The sequence below is a fragment of the Muntiacus reevesi genome, chromosome 22 (genome assembly GCF_963930625.1).
Source record: "Muntiacus reevesi chromosome 22, mMunRee1.1, whole genome shotgun sequence".
Classification (NCBI taxonomy): domain Eukaryota; kingdom Metazoa; phylum Chordata; class Mammalia; order Artiodactyla; family Cervidae; genus Muntiacus; species Muntiacus reevesi.
In genome coordinates this window covers 46,664,645-46,688,221 of record NC_089270.1, presented here as the reverse complement: position 1 = coordinate 46,688,221, position 23,577 = coordinate 46,664,645, and the positions used below count along the sequence as shown (strand labels likewise).

At 41.3% G+C, this 23,577-nt stretch overlaps 1 protein-coding gene and 1 pseudogene across 1 annotated transcript; one reads left to right on the top strand and one right to left on the bottom strand.

Moving 5' to 3' along the window:
- Positions 1-4,937: 4,937 nt before the first annotated feature.
- Positions 4,938-13,895, bottom strand: LOC136152815 (histone-lysine N-methyltransferase SETMAR-like). The gene is made up of 3 exons (XM_065914251.1): positions 13,615-13,895; positions 7,825-8,129; positions 4,938-5,135 (listed from the first exon to the last, which is right to left on the bottom strand). The coding sequence occupies exons 1-3, from the start codon at positions 13,636-13,638 to the stop codon at positions 5,099-5,101; spliced, it is 366 nt and encodes a 121-aa protein (XP_065770323.1). The 5' UTR covers positions 13,639-13,895; the 3' UTR covers positions 4,938-5,098.
- Positions 13,896-22,624: 8,729 nt separating this feature from the next.
- LOC136152765 (cytochrome c oxidase subunit 7C, mitochondrial pseudogene) lies at positions 22,625-23,577 on the top strand (annotated as a pseudogene).

Sequence of the window (23,577 nt, the reverse complement as noted above, 5' to 3'; positions counted from 1 at the left end):
ATTTATCTAGCACAATATGAAAGGCAATTTGAAAATGTCTGGGACATTTCAACACAGAGTACATCTGTAATTAATTTCCAGAAAACTGTGCTAGGAGTCATAATGTCTTGGTAACAATAGATAACACTGTAATTTTTTCCTTGTGAATGTATTTATGTACATAGTTAGATGCAAAAATACATAAGACTCCGTTCCTACTTTCAAAGAGCTCCCAGCATATAGGAGGAAAGAATCCATTAGAAAGCTAGCAAAATACATGGTAAAAAGCTGGTCCAAGTCCCCTGTGAGGTGTGCTAGGCCTTGCCTTGAACCTTCACTAATGTCACAGAACCTAACCTTGAAGGATTCGGGATGGGGATGCAAGAGGTCTGCATAGTAGAAAGAACTGCATTAACAAAGATGAGGCAGAAGCAGGTGTAGAGAAAAGAACTCATATTTATTGAGTTCCAAGCTCAGCCTTATGTACATAGTAAGTCCTTTGTAAATGTTCGGTGAATAAGTATTCTTGTTGAAAAAGGATCATTAGAGCCATTTTGAAGACAAAGAAACTGAGGCTCAGAGAGATTAAATCGTAGTCTAAAGTCACCTAGCTAAATGTGGGAGAGTTAGATATTGACCCCCTAGGCAGTCTGCCTAACAAGATTTTGTTCTTTGCCCTGTCCAGACGGATGGCTCAAGTCTACGGCATGCAGTGAGGGGGCAGAGTGGGCATTGTAGCCAGAGGGGAACTTAGACACACAGGTTTGGACTGGACTGCAGCTGTCCCTAAATGACGTTCTAGGTAACACACGCTGGTCTTAGAGAAAAGCCACCAAAGATCTTAAAGTGGAAGAGTGATGTCATCAGTCTTGATTTTAGAAACAAAGTCAGTCAGTTCAGTTGCTCAGTTGTGTCCGACTCTTTGCAACCCCATGAACCGCAACACGCCAGGCCTCCATGTCCATCAACAATTCCTGGAGTTTACTCAAACCCATGTCCATTGAGTCGGTGATGCCATTCAACCATCTCATCCTCTGTCGGCCCCTTCTCCTCCCGCCTTCAATCATTCCCAACATCAGGGTCTTTTCCAATGAGTCAGTTTTTTGCATCAGGTGGCCAAAGTATTGGAGTTTCAGCTTCAGCATCAGTCCTTCCAATGAATATTCAGGACTGATTTCCCTTAGGATGGACAGGTTGGATCTCCTTGCTATAAGTGAGATAGGGTGAAAGTAAGAGGGTGGGGATGGAAGCAATGGCTATGAAAGTAGACTAATAAGTTCAAAAATGCTATTGAACAGAGGTGATGAGGAGGAATAGATTTGAGACTGAGCAGGGGCTGTGGAAATGGAGACTCAGGGGGAAAAAGGCCTGGAAACATATCGGAGGAAGTGTAACCACCACTCACAGGCCAGATGGACTTGAGGGGCAGCAAGGGATGCAAGATGGAGTTGGGATGTCTAGCTTTAGTAAAGGGTGATGCTATGAGCTGAAACGGAGAAAATAAGAAAAGAAATGCAGTGGGTGGGCAGAAGATAATATTTTAGACGTTTCTGACTAGAGTCACCCAAAGAGAGATGTATAATGTTCAGCAGGGAATACAAGATGAACAGAAAGGAGAGTGGCCGGAACGAGAACATGTTGGAAGTCATCAGTCTGCAAGAGACAGTTAGGACCGGAAGGATGGGAGGGCCAGGGAGAGGGTTAGAAGGAGAAGAGCGGAGAGGAGCAGGGCACAAGAGGGGAGGTCACAAAGGAATGGCAGAGAGGCCATAGGAGACCCAGAGGGAGAAGACTGTGGGGGCCACGGGAAGAGTCTAGGGGAGCTGGAATTGGCTGCCTGAAGGTTCTCAGAAGAACGGATAGGGGTGAAGTCCGGGGAGGAGTGAAGAGTGAGTGAGTGAATAGGGAGAATAAGCAAGGTGGATTATTTCAGAGTTTCCCAGCAATGAGAGGAGAGACTGGGTAATTTGAAGGGAGTACAGAGGAGAGAGAAACCTTAGCGTGCTCCTGTGGGAAGTCTGTGAGCCCTCAGCTGCCTTGGTCAGCCACCAGACGAGGAAAGTGGGTGAAGCGGAGTTCTTTCTCATCTACTCTTGTGCAAAGCAGCTTTCTTAACAGGGAGGGGGAGAATCTGATTTAGTAGCAGCATCGTCTCTACCACTGTTAAAAGACCAGAGTATTGCAATATCGCTCTTCTCACAGTATAGTCTACTGATTGCTTTATAATGATGTTCTCTTTGGGAGGGGTAAAGATAGAACTGGACTTGTAGCAAAAGGTTATTGGAGGTGGCCAAGTGCTCCGATTCTTGAACCAGGTTGCCTAGACTCAAAGCCCAGCTCTATCACTAGTTATGTGAACTTATCAATTATTTAACTTCTCGGAAGCCCAGTTTCCTCATCTGAAAACAAGAATAATAATAGTGCTGCAATAGTGATGGGTTGTTGTGAGCATTATCCTAGACAATATGAAGAACTTAGAACAATGCCTGGCACACAACCAGCCTCATGGAGGTACTGGCTATTGTCCTTAATGGTTATACCAAGGATCTTGGGCATCAGTGTTGGAAATAACCCAGGGACACTGACCCTGACTTTTCCACCTACCACCAGCTCATAACAGTATAACTGAATAAATAATTATAATACTGGAGAGGAGGGGTCTACATGCTATTGAATATCTGACTCTTATTTCAACTGATTAGGGAAGCTATATTTATGCTTCATACACTTCTTAAAGCATTCTTCCTCTAAAATATTCCAAAGCTCGGAAGTAAAACATCTGGCACCAGGCAGTATGCAAAATAATCTTTTGCTGTTATTTTTCATGGCAGTGTGAGCTCTTGGAATTGTTCTACCTCACTGCCCCCTGCTGGTCGAGACTCCACAAACCAAAGCCCTGTCACCACACTGGTTGACTTTGGATTGTGTGCTCCCCACAGGCAGCAAAAAGATAGCCCAATTTCTTCCTATTAAGAAAATAAATTGCTGGGACTTGCCTGGTGGTCCAGTGGATAGGATTTTGCCTCCCAATGCAGGCGGTGAGAGTACAATCCCTGGTCAAGGAGCTAGGATCCCACATGCCTGGTGGCCAGAAAACCAAAAAACATAAAACAGAGGCAACCTTGTAACACATTCAATAAAGACTTTAAAAACGGTCCACATCAAAAATATCTTTAAAAAAATAAATGAAAAAAGAAAATAGATTGCCATTTTAACTTACATCCTGGTCAAGTACTGGTTTTGTGGAACTTGTAGTTTATTCAATTCGGGGGACCCTCTAAAAGATTGAAGAATATAAAGTAACAAATACAATGTCAAAGGTGGAAGAAAATATCTACTTTAAGAAAAGAAATGACAACGGATTACAGATTTCAAAATGCTGACAGCGGCCACAAGCATTGCACAATCCAGAAAACAAAATATTTTGTATTAACTAGCTGTCTTACACACCTCCCAACCTCTCTTTTACCTTACATTAAAAAATTCTTTGCCTCTTCTTTTTAAAAAAGGTTTTGCAATGTTTTCTGTGGTGGGAATAGAAAGATGATTCAGATTTTCCTCAATCATGGTTCATATATATATTTTTAAACTGTTGAGGGTTGAGAAAAATTTCCCTCAACTTCACAATCCATTTGCAATGTTCTGTGCATTTCAGGTTGATGGTCAAATTTGGTGGTCAGTTTCTTAATCATAAAAAGTCTATGATTCATGCATGTGGTTTCAGGACATTTTCTAGTTTTACTACTACAATATGTAATCTTGAATACTGCTTGAAATAGGTAGCACTTATTAATCAGTTTATCTCTATGTCTCCCTTGCAGTGGATACAATTTCTGTTTTTTAGATGGCAGCATTTCATGTTAAATTAGCAAGATATCTAAATACTTTTCTAATTAAGTGTATTTTCACTTCTCTTCCTTAATGAAATCATCAACCATCAATCAATCAAAAAACTGATTACTTCTGTTTGACACTTGTCTCTTCTTTTTTAAAAATTATTTTTATTTATTTATTTTGCTGTATTAGGTTTAAGTTGCAGCATGTGGGATCTAGTTCCTTGACCAGGGATTGAACCTGGGCCCCCTGCATTGGGAGTGCAGACTCCCAGCCACTGAACCACCAAGGAGGTCCCTGTCTCTTCTTCTTGAAGAATTACTGCTTTTGGTATGATCTGGAATTTTTTGGTCGCAGTTTGTTTTTCAATATCAGGCTAATTTCTCCTGATTTCATTCTTCATAATAACCACTTTTCTTTCATATTCCACTAAATTTACTACCCTAATTTTCTTTCAAAATGGTAACTGTGTGAGGTGGGTGTGTTAACTAACTTTTTGTGTTAATCATTTCACAACAGATATATATATCATCATGCTGTGCACCTTAAGTTTTGTACACAACTTTGTACATACTTTACACAACTTTGTAAAGTATGTATCAACAATGATGGAAATTATTTTTTCAGTTCTTTAATAAAATAAGTAAATGTCTATTGCTTCTCACTTATTTTTACTGAAAATTTCCAAAACAACATTCAAAATTGCAGCTGACACTTCACCCCCTCAGTTTCTTCTCAGCAGGACCCAAAACTGCCTGCCGCCACTCTAATGCCTTTGATATGAGAAAATGTGACAGACAGGACGTTGAAGTGGAAAGGGACAGTTAGCTGGCTGGACCAACTGTGTTTAAAATAGCTTACTTTTGAAAATTTAAATGGATGACCACGTGAGCACAGTGCTGGAGCCCCTCGCAGGCCCATTAACTCCACGCGGAAGCTTGCACGTCTCTCTGTGACCCCTTCTGTTTCCAGGCAGTGTCAGGGTTTGGGGACAGCTCTGTATGGCTTGTTGATTCCATTCTGCTGTTTCTGTCCTTGCAGAAGACTGTTTTAATTTAAATCAGGTGGATGGAAAGTGAAAGTCGCAGTCGTCCGACTGCAATCCTGCAAAGTTGCAAGTCCGACTCCTTGCAATCCTGAGGACTGTAGCCTGCCAGGCTCCTCAGTCCGTGGGGATTCTCCAGACAAGAATACTGGAGCAAGTAGCCGGTTCCCTTCTCCAGGAGATCTTCCCAACCCAGGGATCGAACCCAGGTCTCCTGCATTGCAGGCCAATTTTTACCATCTAAGCCACCATGGAAGGCTGCGGATGGAAAGTCAGTCTAAAAGAGAGAAAATTCAGAATTAAGAAATATTTTTAAATGTACCTTTAAAAAAATAGGCAGATCCACAATTATATTAGATGATTTCACTCTCTCAGTAATTGATAGAGCAAGCAGTCAGTAAGGATATAGTAAACTTGAACATTTTCAATAAGCTTGTCCTAATTGACGTTTGTAGAATACTGCATACTTGAATATGTACATTTTAAGGTATGAAATAGAAATAAAGAGACTGGTCTAGTTTGTCCCTTCAATAACTTGACGTTGGAGTATGTCACTTATTTGTAGAATAAGAGAACTGGGGTATCTGCTTATCTAAAAAATGGATTGTTTCTAAGATCCCTTTTAATTCTAAAACTCCATGAACTTGATGTACATATTAGACGCTAGGATGATTGCATGAAGAAAGCAAATCAGACCATTTTTGCTATTATGAAAATGTATTACTATCATGCTCACCATCAAACTTATGTTCTTGGCCTTTCCTTCTAGCCTTTGTACAAGGTCAAAGAGAGACACCGGCCACTTTGACAAGCTGAAACTGGACTCCAGGAATGTCACCAAAAGCATGACCTTTGCAACCAAATCCAGCAACCAGAACTTCATCCTTTTCCTCAATAAAATTCAAACAGCCATCATTGGTACAAAGGTTGCGATTTTTTTTTTTCCTGCCATTTCTGATTACTGAACTCTGACACACTTCCTAATGGCAGAATTTGGCTCTTTGGTTTCAACTCCTACTTTTTCAACCACAATTCCCTACGCATGAGATGCACCTCCAAAAGGGTTGGCTGTCAGAGTTGTGCACAAATTGGCTTTCTTATACTGTTTACTGGGGCTTCCCAGGTGGTGCTAGTGGTAAAGAACTCTCCTGCCAATGCAGGAGCAATGCAGGGTTGGATCCTTGAGTGGGGAAAATTCCCTGAAGGAGAGCAGGGCAACCCACCCCAGTATTCTTGCCTGGAGAATCCCACGGACAGAGGAATCTGGCAGGCTACAGTCTATAGGATCACAAAGAGTTGGACGTGACTGAAGCAACTTAGCATGCATGTCCTGTTTATCAAGTCATTTCCAGTCTTGTCTGTGGCTACGGAGCTTCCTGGCAATATGAAGACCAGGATACTTGCCCTTCATCCACAGGCCTGAGCAAGAGAGCGAAGAAGCACAGGAAGGAGCCACAGGTCGTTGCAAACCCAGACCTTAAAAAAAATAAAGAACTTGCACACTTGCAATAATTAGTTGTAATTAGTGTGACTATTTCTTGTGTGTTATTAGGCTTAAAATTCTTTTTTTCATAAATGGACTAAATGTTTGCTCTCACTATATTATTATATTGCAAATATTATATCATATATAGTATTAATTGACTTAGAACCCACATTTTTCTGTTGTAGTATACAATTTACTTAGCCCAGTTCTATGGTGATTACCACTGATTTAATATTGTCAGATTAATTTTGTATGTATATATTCTTAGGCAGAGCATCACTGGGTCATTCGACTTTTTATTGCTGAAAATGTGCACCTTCTAGGATGAAAGGCGGATATTTTAGGAAGGTGGATACTAAATGAAGGAATGCTTTAAGGAAAAAGTATTGTTTTTAAAATAATTTAAATAGAAAATAAAAGTCTTGTTGCTATAATCTGCTTTGTATTCTCAATTTTTATTTCTTCTTGGAAAGATTGATAGTATATTCATCTAGGGAGCCAGTTTGCAAGACTTCAGATTTCTAAAAACAGGTATTGAGGCCCAAAATGTTGGGATTCCAACTCATTCTCTCTCAGAAGGCTCTGGGGTCCTTATGCAAATTCCTTCTACTCCTCTCCAGCAACGAGCTTTGCATACTAGAGACCTCCAGGAGGAACAGTGCCTGGATTCCTTCTGATACACCCTCTGCCCTCCTCTTAATGCCTCCTGGACAATGCATCTATCTCATAAGTATTAATTTGGTACAGAAGTAATTGCAGTTTCGGACTGTGAATTTTAAATCATTATGACTAGGCTCAAACACATCTTTATTAATTAATAAGAACCATTATAATCAACACATTTTTGCCAATAAGAAGCGTTTGTTTATTCTTGTAGTGTAAAAATCTGCGTTTCAGGATTCAACAAACACTTGGAAAGCATTCTGCCTGCTGTGGTTATGGAAGGGTTTTCCCTGCAAACGTTGTGGAGATGCTTGAAGAAGTGGTAGTCAGTTGGCGAGAAGTCAGGTGAATATGGAGGGTGAGGCAAACCTTCATAGCCTAATTCATTCAACTTTTGATGCGTTGGTTGTGTGATGTGTGGTTGGGTATTGCCGTGGAGATGAATTGGGCCCTTTCTGTTGACCAATGCTGGCTGTAGGTGCTGCAGTTTTTGGTGCATCTCATCGATTTGCTGAGCATACTTCTCAGATGTGATGGTTTCACCAGGATTCAGAACACTGTAGTGGATAAGACCACAGCAGACCACCAAATAGTGACCATGACCTTTTTTGGTGCAAGTTTGGCTTTGGGAAGTGCTCTGGAGCTTCTTGGTTCAACAGCTAAGCTGGTCATTACTGGTTGTCATATAAAATGCACTTTTCATCACACATCACAATTCGATGGAAAATGATTCATTGTTGTTCCCTCGAATAAGAAGATGACACTTCAAAGTGATGATTTCTTTGGTTTGTGGTCAGCTCATGAGGCACCCACTTACCGAGCTTTATCACCTTTCCAATTTGCTTCAAATGCTGAATGACTGTAGAAGGGTTGACGTTGAGTTGCTTTCTTTTTTTTGGCAATTTCTTGTGTAGTTGTAAGACGATCAGCTTTGATGATGGCTCTCAATCGGTCTTTGTCAGTTTTTGACGGATGGCCACTACTCTCCTCATCTGCAAGTCTCTCGTCTCCTTGACAAAACTTCCTGAACCTCTGAGGCACTGTACCTTTGTTAGCAGCTCCTGGGCCAAACGTGCTGTTGATGTTGCAAGTTGTCTCCACTTCCTTATGACCCATTTTGAACTCGAATTAAAAGAAAAAAAAACACTTAAGTTTGCTTTTTGTCTAATGTCATGTCTATAGTCTAAAATAAATATAAAATAAACCGTAAGTAATGTCAGTAGCAAAAAACATAAAGTGAGAAATATGCATTAAAATGATGTATAACATAACCCATTTATTTAGCATGTATTCCAATATCAAATGGCAAAGTTCAACCATGTAAACCATGATTACTTGTGCACCAACCTAATAAAAGGGGCTAATCAATTGATTCTTACCAGGACAAAAAGGTGCACTTTTGGCTCCTATCACTGGACAGAGGATCTGCTAGAATAACTGAGCACTTTTGCTCAACAGACCTCCTGTTTCAATTTGGCCTTAGCAAGGTCCCCATCACATAGAAGGAGAAGGATATGGCAACCCACTCCAGTGTTCTTGCCTGGAGAATCCCAGGGATGGAGGAGCCTGGTGGGCTGCCATCTATGGGGTTGCACAGAGTCGGACACGACTGAAGTGACTTAGCAGCAGCAGCAGCAGCATCATATAGAAAACCCAGTGCACACATGGTTAGTGATGCCATATATGGGGCAGATGTCTTGGCCTCTAGGGACACGTTGTAGGATAACACATATGTCCTCTTTTGCCACCTTGCTCCAATCTGCTGCTAGGAGATGCTGGTCGTTTGGGAAGGAATTGCTGGTATACAACCCTCACACCACCTTCTTCCTTTTCTTTCTGGGGTGGCTGCAGAAAGTACCTGTCCTATTCTGCAATTAACTACCCAGTAAAAACTCTGCCCAGTAGGGTGAAGCCTGTTGTTTTCTAGGCTTGCCTGTGGCTGAGTCCCTCAAATCTTGCACAGGGGACTAATCAAGATGAAACGAATCAGTTCCTTCCCAGGACGATCTAGTAATTATGAAGATGTATACATTAGGAACTTGTGAGTCAACCTACACTCCAAACTGGGTGATCCCAACCCTTTCCCACTTAATCTACCAGCATAGGTTATTCCACCTCTGGATGAATCATCTCATAGGACTACTCCCGGCTTAACTGCATACAATGGTGTGGGTGGTGTTGCAAAAGGTTTTTTAATGCCTGTTAGAATGGGAGAGGACAGGGAGGTGAGGGAAGAGGAGGAGGAGCCAAACTGGAAACATTGCAAGCTGACTCTGGAGCTGAACTGGTTTTCACTAGCCAGGGTGCTGTGGAATGTATCATCACACCTGCCTCATCCTGTTCGTGTTAAGTCAGCAAGCTTCACTTATGCATGTCCTAAGTGGGAGGTACATTTCACATTCTTTGTCCTTGGCTTCAAGCTCCCCTCATTAGATCATGCCATCATATTTGGTGAAACTTCTGAGTTCACCTGAACCTCCAACACAGCTTCATTTTCCTGACTTTGTTTCTTTTCTAGACGTTGCTCCATTTACCTGGATGGCCTTCCCCCAGTTCCTGCCCTTTGTAATCTTCTCCATCCTCCCAAACCCACTTGCCTTGATCAACTTAGCTTTTGCTCTGTGTAAGAATGACCCATCCTTACTATTTCTGATTCGGTTTCCTTAGTGAGTCACCAGCAGAATTTGATTTTTTTTCTCCAGGTTTCTCTAGTGGGGACCATGAATTGGCTTCTCATAGTTCTGTCATGGCAGGAGTCTAATGTGTTACAGAAGCAATCTCTTCTACTTCTCAGAAAAGACACACCTCTAGATAGCTACTTGATTCATTTGTTCATGTATCTTCTTTCAGTCCAGATTATATACTTTTGGAGGGGTATATATTTTGTATCTTCTAAAATACTGTTTCAGTGAAAAGAAAAAAAAAGAGGACTGAGTTTTTCTCTTTCCCTTTCCTGAGAACAAAGAAGATAAAGAGAACAGTAAGCAGGTCTGAACATTCCTAGCTTTTAAAATTTTAACTGCTCTTAACTCTGCATGTCTGTAGCTAGGTTTGCTTTTCTGCCTCCTAACTGTACAGGTGCTACAATTGACATTTTTTCCTTTGACTCTATGCTAAATACATCCTCTATCTTGTGTTTACCCTTGCAACACCCTCCCTTGTAGTTACATATCAGAAAAAAAAGGCCAAACAGCCACCACCAAACTGCCAGACTCAATTACCGGGTTACTGACGCCAGTTTATGACTGTCTTTGAAATAATGCAAGAGGAAAAAATCAAGATCCTATCACCTTGTTCCTCATCACTGACTCCTGACTGTGAGCCCTTGGCTTATGTAAGTCCCTAGAATTCTCATGGAGCAGGGAGCATAGTTCTTGAGGCATAAGCCTTGTGTTCTCTCTGCCAGCCGAGAATCAAAGCCATCTATTTCCTCCAAACTCTGTCTTCATATTTTTTTTGATTCAGCTTTGGTGGGTAGAGAAGGCCAAGAGTTTGGCCAGCAACAATACTTATTTAACAACTCATGTTCAATTAATGGCAGAAGAGAAGGAACTAATTCCACCTGGATCCTGTAAAACATAAAGAAGTCTACCATGAGCCTGCAAAGCTTTATCCTAAAACTTTGTATGCATTTTACAGCACTGTCTGTGGCTTACCCCTGTTTGTTTTAATATGAAAATGTTATGGATTGCTTACACTAGGTAAACTTATGGGTATCTCAGATGGTGCTAGTGGTAAAGAACCCACTTGCCAATGCAGGAGACATTAGAGATGTGGGTTTGATCCCTGGCTTGGGAAGATCCCCTGGAGGAGGAAACAGCAATCCACTCCAGTATTCTTGGCTGAAGAATCCTATGGACAGAGGAGCCTGGTGGGCTACAGTCCATGGGGTCGCAAAGAGTCAGACACAACTGATGAGACTTAGCATGCACAGAGGTAAACTTAATGCTTTGAAAAGATGTGCAATATTAAATTTCTGAGTCTCTATATCCTCTTATGGGCTTCCCAGGTGGCTCAGTGTAAAGAATCTGCCTGTCAATGCAGGAGATGCAGGAAACTAAGGTTTGATCCCTGGGTCAGGAAGATCCCCTGGAGAAGTGAATGGCAACCCACTCCGGTTTTCTTGCCTGGAAAATTCCATGGACTGAAGAACCTGGTCGGCTACAGTCCACAAGGTTGCAAAGAATCAGACACAATTGAGTGACTGAGTACTGGGCACACATCCTCTGATAAACTGCTGCTCACCCTTGTTGTATATTCCAGTTAAGAAAGCATGGCAGAATGGAGAAATATACCATGGTCATGATTGGAAGTATCAATACAGTGAAAATGAGTATACTACCCAAAGCAATCTATAGATTCAATGCAATCCCTATCAAGCTACCAGCAGTATTTTTCAGAGAACTAGAACAAATAATTTCACAATTTGTATGGAAATACAAAAAAACCTTGACTAGCCAAAGCAATCTTGAGAAAGAAGAATGGAACAGGAGGAATCAACCTGCCTGACTTCAGTCTCTACTACAAAGCCACAGTCATCAAGATAGTATGATACTAGCACAAAGGCAGAAACGTAGATTAACAGAACAAAATAGAAAGCCCAGAGATAAATCCACACACCTATGGACACCTTATCTTCGACAAAGGAGGCAAGGATATACAATGGAGAAAAGACAACCTCTTTAACAAGTGGTGCTGGGAAAACTGGTCAACCACTTGTAAAAGAATGAAACTACAACACTTTCTAACACCATACACAAAAATAAACTCAAAATGGATCATAGATCTAAATGTAAGACCAGAAACTATAAAACTCCTAAAGGAGAACATAGGCAAAGCACTCTCTGACATAAATCATAGCAGGATCCTCTATGACCCACCTCCCAGAATAATGGAAATAAGAGCAAAAATAAACAAATGGGACCTAATTAAACTTAAAAGCTTTTGCACAACAAAGGAAACTATAAGCAAGGTGAAAAGACAGCCTTCAGAATGGGAGAAAATAATAGCAAATGAAGCAACTGACAAAGAATTAATTTCAAAATTATGCAAGCAACTCCTGCAGCTCAATTCCAGAAAAATAAGTGATCCAATCAAAAACTGGGCCAAATAACTAAACAGACATTTCTCCAGAGAAGACATACAGATGGCTAACAAACACATGAAAAGATGCTCAACATCACTCATTATCAGAGAAATGCAAATCAAAACACAATGAGGTACCATCTCACGCAGGTCAGAATGGCTGCTATCAAAAAGTCTACAAACAATAAATGCTGGAGAGGGTGTGCAGAAAAGGGAACCCTCTTACACTGTTGGTGGGAATGCAAACTAGTACAGCCACTATGGAGAACAGTGTGGAGATTCCATAAAAAACTGGAAATAGAACTGCCATATGACCCAGCAATCCCACTGCTGGCCATACACACTGAGGAAACCAGAATTGAAAGAGACACGTGTACTCCATTGCTCATCACAGCACTGTTTACAATAGCCAGGACATGGAAACAATCTAGATGTCCATCAGAAGATGAATAGATAAGAAAGCTATGGTACATATACACAATGGAATATTATTCAGCTATTAAAAAGAATGCATTTGAATCAGTTCTAATGAGGTGGATGAAGCTGGAGCCTATTATACAGAGTGAAGTAACTCAGAAACAAAAACACCAATATAGTATATTAACCCAAATATATGGAATTTAGAAAGATGGTAATGATGACCCTATATGCGAAACAGCAAAAGAGACACAGATGTAAAGAACAGACTTTTGGATCCTGTGGGAGAAGGTGAGGGTGGGATGATTTGAGAGAATAGCACTGAAACATGTATATGTGAAATAGATCACCAGTCCAGGTTCAATGCATGAGACAGGGTGCTCAGGGCTGGTGCACTGGGATGACTCCGAGGGATGGGATGGGGAAGGAGGGTGATGATGGGGAACACGTGTATACCCATGGCTGATTCATGTGAATGTATGGCAAAAACTACCATAATATTGTAAAGTAATTAGCCTCCAATTAAAATAAATTAAAAAAATAATAAAATGAGAAATCACAATGCACAGAACTAAATAAAAAAAAAAGAAAGAAAAGAAAGCATGGCAGGGACTTCCCCGGTGGTCCAGTGGTTGACTCTGCTATGCCAATGCAGGGGGCATGGGTTCGGATCCCTGGTCAGGGAACTAAGATGCCATGTGCCACACAAAGTGGCAAACAAAAACAAAAACAAAAACACACCCTGCACACACACAATGTAGACTAGCACAATAAAAGAGAAACATTAAAATATACATAATTTAAAAAAAGAAAAAAATTAAAGTTAAGTGTTTATGGGATGAATAAATGAATGGAAAATCTGATATTGAAACATATTTAGGCAAATTCTTGCAGAAGTTTATATATTGGCAAATATATAAACAGTCTTCCAAGGGAGTCAACTCACCAACGAGAATCTGGTCTGTATTTCTTTCAAGTCTGGCCAGCTATCGCACAGATGTGATCACTTCTTACTATAATTAGCTTCATTTCACAGGTGGGAAAGTGGAGGCTTAGGCAGGTAAATGGGCTTCCTAGGTGACTCAGTGACAAAGAATCCACCTACCAATGCAGGAGACACGATTTCCATCCCTGGGTAGGGAACACCCCCTGGAGGAAGAAATGGCAATCCACTCCATTAATCTTGCCTGGGAAATTCCATGGAGAGAAGAGCCTGGTGGGCTACAGTCTATGGAGTCTCAAAGAGTCAGATTCAAGGGAGCATGCACACACGAGGCAGGTTAACAAGCCCCACAGTAGCTGTAGCTGTAAGGAAACAGACCATACTACCAGGGCTCCCAGGCTCCCCAGGAGACTCAGGCCGCTGGGCCAGCTCCCTTCTGTAGGACTCCAGCGCCAATTCAGGACTTCACGTATAATTTTCATGCTGGGTTGAGATTATTAGAGCACTTCAGACTCCACCCCTGGGTCAAGAGCTCCTCCTTGCTGGGACTATGTCTTATTCACCTGTCTCTGTGCACTCAGCCTGCCACACAGAGGGTTCCCAGGAAGTATGAAAATGAATAAGTAAAAATGTATAAATCCAAGAAACTGATGAATGACTCTTCATTTTACAAGCCTATCTTTTTAGAAAAGTTTTTATTGGATTATCATTGCTTTACAAATGTGTTACTTTCCACTGTACAGCAAAGTGAATAACTTATACCTGGACATGTAACCCCTCCTTTTTGGGTTTCCTTCCCATTTAGATCACCACAGAGCGCTGAGTAGAGTTCCCTGTGCTGTAGGGCAGGTTCTCATTGCTTATCTATTTTATAGTTGTGTATATACATAAATCCCAATCTCCCAATTAGTCCCACCTCCCCCTTCCCCCTTTAGTATCTGTAGGTTTGTTCTCTACATCTGTGTCTCTTTTTCTGCTTTGCAAATAAGTTCATCTATATCATTTTTCTACACTCCACACATATTAGCGATATTATACGCTATTTGTTTTTCTCTTCCTTCATTCCGTATGACTGGATAGCCTCTAGGTCTATCCACGTCTCTGCAAATGTACAGGCCTGTCTTCCATAAGCCCTTTTGTGTTTAACTTGTGACAAGATTATAAGTCTAAATGAAAAAGAATCTAATGCTTACATGAGAACGTGAACTCAGTGTTTCTCAAGATTTTCTTACTCTGTTTTCACTGTATTGAAAATGTTCACGCAAGCAGATCTTCTTTACTTTGGATTGATCTCCTTTTACCTCTTTGGGAAACCCCTGTGACCCAGGACACAGTGATTGTTTCTGTCTCAGAACAGGCACTTCCTATTCTGCTACTGCAGGATCACAACTTGCCTGTCTTCTGTGGTGGTGGTTTAGTCACTAAGTCGTGTTCTACTCCTGCAACCCCATGGACTGTAGCCCGCCAGACTCCTCTGTCCATGGGATTCTCCAGGCAAGAATATTGGAGTGGGTTATTTCTTTCTCCAGGGGATCTTCCCAACCCAGAAACTGAACCTGGGTCTCTTGCACTGCAGGTGGATTCTTTACTGAGAAGCCCTATGACATATATCATCTTGGTCACCACTCTCACAGGACCCCAAGTTAAATCAGCTTCAGGTAGATACAGGAAGAATCCCTTCTTAACTATGTTACAGGTACAAATGGTAATTCTACAACTTAAAATAGTTTTTAAAAGCAGCTTTATTGAGATATAGTTCACATGCTATGAAATTCACCTATTTACCCCATTCAATGGCTTTTGGTATGCTCAGAGTTGTCTGAAGTTGTCATCACCACCTTCCACTTTGGAACTTCTCCATCACCACATAAAGAACTTCTACTCTTTGGCCATCACTTTCCAACCTCTCCCAGGGCTGGGGGTGAGGAACTAGTCATGTGTATGGGGAAAAAGCTCTGTGGCAACACAGGCATCTATTTTGCTTGGCTATGAATCAGTCAAGATCATTGTTTTCAAGAGATAGAAATATGAATCAAACTGGCTTGAGTAAAAGGGAGCATTTATTTGTTTTTTTAATGTTGATTTTTTTAATTAAAAAATTTATATTGAACTATAGTTGATTTGCAATATTGTGTTAGTTTCAAGTGTGCAGCAAAGTGATTTAGTTATACATATTTTTGACTTAAATATATGACATGAGAGTTGCAAGTTAAGTTTTATTTGGGGCAAAATTAGGATTGCAGCCCAGGCGATGGCACCTCAGATAGCTCTGAGAGGCTGCTTCAAAGATGTGAGGGGGACAAAGTCAATATATATGATTTTTGGTGAAGGAGGAATACATACAACCAAGCACATATATTTCCTTAAGGTTTCTACTAGTCTTGTGACGCTCTGCTAGTCATGAGGAGCAGTCATCACCATGAAGGATTTCAGTGCTTTTCTAGACATGAGAAGATACAAGTACTGAACTCACATAATCAGCTCCTGAAAATATCTAAGTATCTGAAGACCTGAGACCTGCCCTGCCAGCTTTTCTCTGAGCACAGAGTACCTCATTTCTGCTCTCCACCCTGAATTCCTTTCAGGGGGTATTGAAGGTCGGCAGCTTCAGCAGCACATGGCTTAATCCTTGTAGAGGTAGATAGGTAGATGGCAAGTGCCAATTTATAATTCACAATACACATATATCTATTCTATTTCAGATTCTTTTCCCATATAGGTTATCATAGAGTACTGAGGAGCGTTTCCTGTGCTATACAGCAGGTTCCTGTTGATCATCTATTTTATATGTAGTGGTATGTATATGTTAATCTCAGTCTCTTAAGGGAGCATTTATTGACCAACAGGATCCATGAAGTTTGAAGCGAGCCATGGGAAGGGCGAACAGACAGCTGGGTCTCAGAAACAGAAGAGGGGTTTGAATACTGCCAAGACTCTTCTTTCTCCTTTGCCCTTCTTTCATCTTCTTCTCTCAATGAAACCATTTTCCTCCATGTGGCAGGAAAGAGCAGCATCTCCGTTTCTTCACGTCACATGCTCTCTACCACCAAGACACTTAAAAACAACTTGGAAGCCCAAAGCCAACAACATAGGAAAATTCCCCTGGCCAAACTTCAAAAGTTATTGATTTGTGAGGTGAGTTTTCTTCTGGGGGTAGAATGACAATTCATCTATATGACAGAAAAGGTGGTTGATGACAGCTGACATCTGGTTATAAATTAAAGATAGAAAGTGATACAAATTAAGAAGCATATTTACTTCATACCATGTTCTTAAAATCCATTAATAGTCACGATGCAGATATAGGGGTACCACAAAAATCTGTGGTAGATACCATGAAAGTAAGCATAAAATAAGGATAGAATGTTAACACAATCACATGACGAAGTCCTCATCAATGGGATATAAGTGGAAGCAGTGTGTACAACTTTTAGGAAGTGTCCTTCAAGGGTGTCCTTTTTCCTTCACCTTTATTATTCTTTTTTTTTTTTTTAATTTATTTTGTAATTAGAGGAAAATTGCTTTGCAATGCTGTGTTGGTTTCTGTCATACAACAATGTGCATCAACCATAATAAGACGTATATTCCCTCCCTCCTTAACCTCCCTCCCCTCACCCTCTTTCCCCTTTCTTATTCTTGACAGTTTGAATGAGGATGCAAAGCCTGGCACTGAAGGAGTTATCTTGAATGGTGAAGTGGAATCTGTCTGTAGAGGATAGTGAGCAACAAGATTGAAATGGCCGGGGTTCCCAAAGACTGTGGGGCCATCGTAACAGCCTAGGATTACTTTATTAAAATTTTATTTAGTTATTTATTTATGGCTGTGCTGAGTCTTCATCACTGTGAAGGTTTTTCTCTAGCTCTGGAAAGTTTGAACTACTGTCTAGTTGTGTTGCATGAACTTCTCATTCCGGTGGCTTCTCTTGTGGAGTACAGGCTCTATGGCTCACGGGCCCACTAGTTGGGATTCCTGGGCTCTGGGGCACAGGATCAATAGTTGTGTCAGTTGGGCTTAGTTGCTCTGCAGCATGTGCGATCTTCCTGGCCCAGGGATTGAACCCATGTCTCCCGCAGTGGCAGGCAGATTCTTTACCACCATGGAAACCCAGCCCAGTACACATGTCAACATTATTAAGAAAAAGACAAAACCTGAATCTTGTTCAAGCCATTGTTATTTTAGAATTTCTGTCATACTTGTTCAAAGCTTAGGATAAAAGATTGAAAAAAAAATGTTTCCTATTCTAATAATTTCTCAATCTCAATGGATTGTACTGACAAGGTAAGACAATAAAATTTGCAGGTAAATCCTCAAAAAAGGAAAAATAACCAACTTTCTGGTGGCTCAGTGATAAAGAATCTGCCTGTAATGCAAGAGACCCTGGTTCATTCCTCAGCTGGGAAGATCCCCTGGAGGAGGAAATGGCAACCCACTCCAGTATTCTTGCCTGGGAAATCCTATGGACAGAGGAGCCTGGCAGGCTACAGTCCACGGGGTTGCAGAGAGTCGGACATGATTTAGAGATTAAACAACAGCAATGTACTCTTTTTTAGGAAGTCACGGGAGTAAACCAGTTAAGAGGAAGACACGGTCCTGGCAATGGAGAATCCAACACAGGAGACAGGTGAAAGTATTTCTCAAGTGGGACTCGAGGGAAGCTCCAGGACAACAGGCGTGCAGCCAAGCTGGGAAGCAGCCTGTTCAGATTAGAGAAAGAGCAGATTCTTCTCAATTATAGAGTCTTCTCCATTATAGGTTATTGTAAAATATTGACTATAGTTCCCTGTGCCATACGGTTGGACCTTGTTGTTTATTCTGCATGTAATAGCTTATATCTGCTAATCCAAAACTCCCAATCCATCCCTTCCCCCTTCCCCTCCCTATTTGGCAACACAAGTCTGTTCTTCATGTCTGTGAATCTGTTTGTTTCATAGATAGGTTCATTTGTGTTGTATTTTATAAGTAATATCATATATATTTGTCTTTCTCTATTTACTTCACTTATATTACAAGTCCATCCATGTTTCTGCAGATGGCATTATTTCTTTTGTTCCTATGGCTGAGTAGTATTCCATTGTATATATCAATACATACCACATTTTCTTTATCCATTCATCTGTCAGTGGACATTTAGGTTGCTTCATGCCTTGGCTATTGTAACTGGTGCTGCTCTGAACATGGGGGTGCATGTAACCTTTCAAATCAGAGTTTTCTCAAGATGTATGCCCAGGAGTGAGATTGCAGAATCATATTGTAACTCTATTTTCAGTTTTTTAAGCACCTCCCATACTGTTCTCACAGAGGCTGCACCAACTTACATTCCTACCAGTAGTCTAGGAGGGTTCCCTTTCTCCCCACCCTCTCCAACCTCTATTATTATAGACTTTTCGATGATGACCACGACTGGTGTGAGGTCCCCTCTTAACTTTGCTCCTCACTTTGCCAGTTCAAAAGAGCATGCTATTTCACCTGGAAGCTGAGTTTAAAATCTGAAAAAGGACTCTGGGAGTTGAGCAGATAGGCTCCCTGCCTGTACTGACCCCCTAGGTGGTGTTTACTAAACAAATATTCATTCAAGGCAGCATAACAATTTCTAGAGGAGAAATTATTTTGAGCACAACACTCATATTTTGTAACTTGAATATTCCTCTTTCTCTCTTTCCTGTGCCCAGAGGGGCATAGGAAGACTGCTGAAAGGTATTCCCTTTATTATTATTATTATTTTTTAATTTATTTTAATTGGAGGCTAATTACTTTACAGTATTGTGGTGGTTTTTGCCATACATTCACATGAATCAGCCATGGATGTACACGTGTTCCCCATCCTGAACCCCCCTCACACCTCCCTCCCCACCCCACCTCTCCGGGTCATCCCAGTGCACCAGCCCTGAGAACCCTGTCTCATGCACTGAACCTGGACTGGCGATTTATTTCACATATGATAATATACACGTTTTAATGCTATTCTCTCAAATCATCCCACCCTCGCCTTCTCCCACAGAGCTCAAAAGTCTGCTCTTTGCAGCTGTAAGGTATTCCCTTTAATTTGTATACCTTTAGCCTCTGGGGAAAGCACTGGATGGGATGTCTTGGTCAGGGCAGTGCTAGTTCAGTAATGAATAAGCCCCAATCACACAGAGCAGCCTGAGACGCGCGCCCCAGTCAAAGGGCTGGCTTTCCTCTTTGCAGTGATTCAAGGACGTAGGCTCCCTTCTTCTGGTGGCTCAGCCTTTCCCTCAGGCCTCCTTATCACAAGCAGAAAGGGAGAGACAGGAGAAATAACACTTTCTAATCTCCTTGTCTGGCTTGGTCACCTTCTGCTGGTGACAGCTAGCCACTCAGGACTCCATGAAGGTGGCAGGGGAGCTGGGAAACACAGCCCCTGTCTGGCAGCCCCCTTCCAGTAGCAACTCTACTGCGTCACAGGGAGGACCAGCAGGGACGTTTAGTAGACAGCTAACCTTCTCTGCCATAGGGAGCTTCCATTCAAGAAAAGACACTTATCTGTGGAGAAAGGCAGGCAAAGGGTATTCCTCCATTTCCCCATAGAAAGTCTAAAGTCTGATAATCGCAAACAAAACCCAGTGCCTTGAGACTTGGCTAAAACAGGGTGGAAACCCACCACCTTCTTAGAGAAGTTCATTACTTTTTCCATTTATCAAAGACAAATAACCTGTCTCTCTCTTTTTTGATATCTATTTTTTCTAATTTTATTTTTTAAATTGAAGTATAGTTGATTTACAAAGTTGTACAAGTTTCAGGCATATACATACCTGCATATATATATATGTATATATACAGCACAGTGATTCAGTGATATATATGCATATGTCCCTGGTAGTTCAGCTGATAAAGAATCCGCCTGCAATGCAGGGGACCCCAGTTCCATCCTTGAGTTGGGAAGATACCCTGGAGAAGGGATAGGCTACCCACTCTAGTATTCTTGGGCTTCCCTGGTAGCTCAGACAGTAAAGAATCTGCCTGCAATGAGGGAGACCTGGGTCGGATCCCTGTGTTGGGAAGATCCCTGGGTAAGGGACCAGCTACCCACTCCAGTACTCTTGCCTGGAGAATCCCATGGACGGAGGAGCCTGGCGGGCTACAGTCCACAGAGTCCCAAAGAGTCGGACACGACTGAGTGACTTTTCATTTTCACCTATGTATGTATCAATGTGTGTATATTCTTTGTCAGATTCTCTTCTCTTATAGGTTATTATAAAACACTGAGTATCCAACAAGGTGGGTATATATCTATTTTATATATAGTAGTATGTGTGTGTTAATCCCAACCTCTTAATAACCTCTCTCTCTTGAATAGACTGTATGAAAAAAAAAAAAGGTGTTCATGATTTCTAGGTATTGAGTCTGTCCATTTGAATGTAACCCTGAACAAAGCCACTTAAATATCAAAAGAGGAACATTAAGTAAATTAGATATAAATTAGATATAACCATGCTATGGAGTATTAACCAGCTGTTAATAGTTATTGTGCACAAGACATTTTATCAACATGAGAAAATATTCATAATATTCATATTCAAAATATTCATAATGTATTAGGTAAAAAAAAAGCAAAGAAACAAAGATAATTAAATAATTACTAATCAAAGGCTAACTAAAATTAAACAACTAACCAAACTATACATATCTTCTTCTTGTTTTTTTAAAAAAAGAGAATTGTAATAGACTGCATTATTATCCAAAAACACTTTCCACCTCCTCGAGCAGACTCTGCCCCATTGAGACTGGCTTGGCCAGTGTAGGTGGAAGTGATGTGGTCCTCCCAGGAGACCTGCAGGCAGGCACTGCTCCTAAGCTTGAGTCCCAGATGCACAATGATGGAGCATAGGTGCAGTCAACCCACTGTGGACACATGATTCGAGTGAGAAATAAACACTTGTCAATGTAAAACAGGAACTGAGCTTATCCTAAAGTCAGAGAATAATCTTTTTTTGAAAAAATTAATAAGCATAATTGAGAGCCTGAAGTAACATGGATGGTTTCTCCTTATTTCACCTCTTCAAAGAAAAACACTTCTGTTTTTTGCTAGATCAGAGCATCTTTATTATACCATAAAAGTACTATCTCTTAGTAGAGATTCTTGTCTTCTGATAAAAAGAAAAATAGTCTCAACATGTTCTGACTGAACTTGATGTGATCATGCTGCAAGAAATAGGGGAGGCAGAAGGAAGCAGTAGGCAGTGCCATAATGGGCTTCATTCATTCCCATGCAGAGTAAGAAGGCAACTGGCGATCTGAGGTCCTAGAACAGACTCCGACAAAAATGAAAAGGCCATGGCCTTTGAAATGAAATTTAAACCAGGCAGGTTGTAAACACAAAAACTGAGGTAGCAGCAATGAATTTACATATAATGGATGCATTCACAGAGCAGGGCAAACTGGATGATGCTGTTATCAGTTATATAAGTAACTCATATCCTATATGTGACGAGTAAAAAAATATACAGTAACTATTTAAATAGCAATGACATTCAATGAAGAACAAGGTAATTAAAAATTCATATGAGCTTTGACTTATGATATTTGACTTACGATATTTGGGAAATAAATTAAAAGCAACTTCATAGTTAACTGACTATAGGGACAATATAATTCAAACTAACAAGGTACAAAGGAAAGGATCTGGAATCATAAAATTTCTTGCTATGTGCCACCAAGGGACAAAATGATAAATCATAATAATTATTATAAATTAAAACATTGCCTCTTTGTAAAAAGGGAGGAGGAAAAAACCTCTGATGAGATGGCCCTTTGCATACTGAGTATGTGTCTTGTTTCTGCAGTTGGAGAAAAAAGTCAGAATGAGAGAAAATCTGAATAAGTGAAGTGAAAGTTGCTCAGTCGTGTCCGACTCTTTGCGACCCCCTTGGAATTCTCCAGGTCAGAATACTGGAGTGGGTAGCCTTTCCCTTCTCCAGGGAATCTTCCCAACCCAGGGATTGAACTCAGGTCTGCCACATTGCAGGCAGATTCTTTACCAGCTGAGCCACAAGGGAGGCTCAAGAATACTGGAATGGGTAGCCTATCCCTTCTCCAGCAAATCTGCCTGACTCAGGGATTGAACTGAGATCTACTGCATTGTTGGCAGATTCTTTACCAACTGAGCTATGAGGGAACCCCCAGAGAAAACCTCGCTAAGGCAATGATCTCAGGATGGAGAGGTAATTGATGTAATTGCCAAACAAGTTTAGCACAAAGCCCACAAGATATATAAGGTAGGTTTTTACAGCAGAAATGGATGGCTGCTCACCAAAACTTGGTTTCTTTCCTTTCTGGGCTCATAGCTAGACAGCATTTCCCAGACTCCTTTGTAGTTAGAGATGATCAACCCTATCCCCAACCCCACCACACCCTACCCCCTCCACGGTGGGGAGCAGGTAAATCTGTTGGAGATTCACCCAAAACTCCAAGACAAGAATAGCAAGACAATTAAGGGAGGAGGCTGGGCCCTGCCCAGACAACATATTTCTCATTCTTGGAGTCAGGAGACCTCCCTGACCCGCACACGTGCAGAAGGCTCCTCGGTGGTCAAAGGGGAATGATGCTAATACAAGGCTACCCACAGGCCTTTGAGGTAGAATCCATCTTGGCTAAGAGATGTGTGCACACACATGGGAGGGTCCTGACATATACCAGCTATGGACTGTGAATTGGGCAAATCGAAATGATTGGCCTTGGCCTCCCTGGTGTTCCAGTGGTTAGGAATCCACCTTACAGCATTTCCCATCTTCTCTTTCGATCCTTATAGCTGGGGGAACAAGGTCGTGAGGAAGCAGCGCCCGGTTTGCGGCCGCCATTTCTTCCGCCTTCAGTCTCTGCATCTTTTGTAGCGCTTCCAATAGCGCTATATTGGGACAGAGCATGCAGAGGTTCACAACCTCTGTGGTTCCTTGGAGCCACTACGAGGAGGGTCCAGGGAAGAATATACCATTTTCAGTGGAAAACAAGTGGAGGTTACTAGCTGTGATGACTTTGTTCTTTGGGTCTGGATTTGCTGCACCTTTCTTTATAGTAAGACACCAACTGCTTAAAAAGTAATCCATGAGACAGATAGGAAGAGGAACATACTAAGAGGTATAATCTCTTAAAAAGATCAAACCCTTGAA

What these genes read in the sequence shown, in the direction of transcription:
- LOC136152815 (XM_065914251.1), bottom strand. Translation starts at nt 13,638, where the DNA reads ATGGAAATCGTGTCTCCTGCATTG. An exon ending in AAATCGTGTCTCCTGCATTG is followed by an intron (nt 8,130 to 13,614) that starts GTAGGTGGATTC and finishes TTTTAATTCGAG; the next exon opens with TTCAAAATGGGTCATAAGGA. An exon ending in TGGAAAGGTGATAAAGCTCG is followed by an intron (nt 5,136 to 7,824) that starts GTAAGTGGGTGC and finishes TCTCTCTTTTAG; the next exon opens with ACTGACTTTCCATCCGCAGC.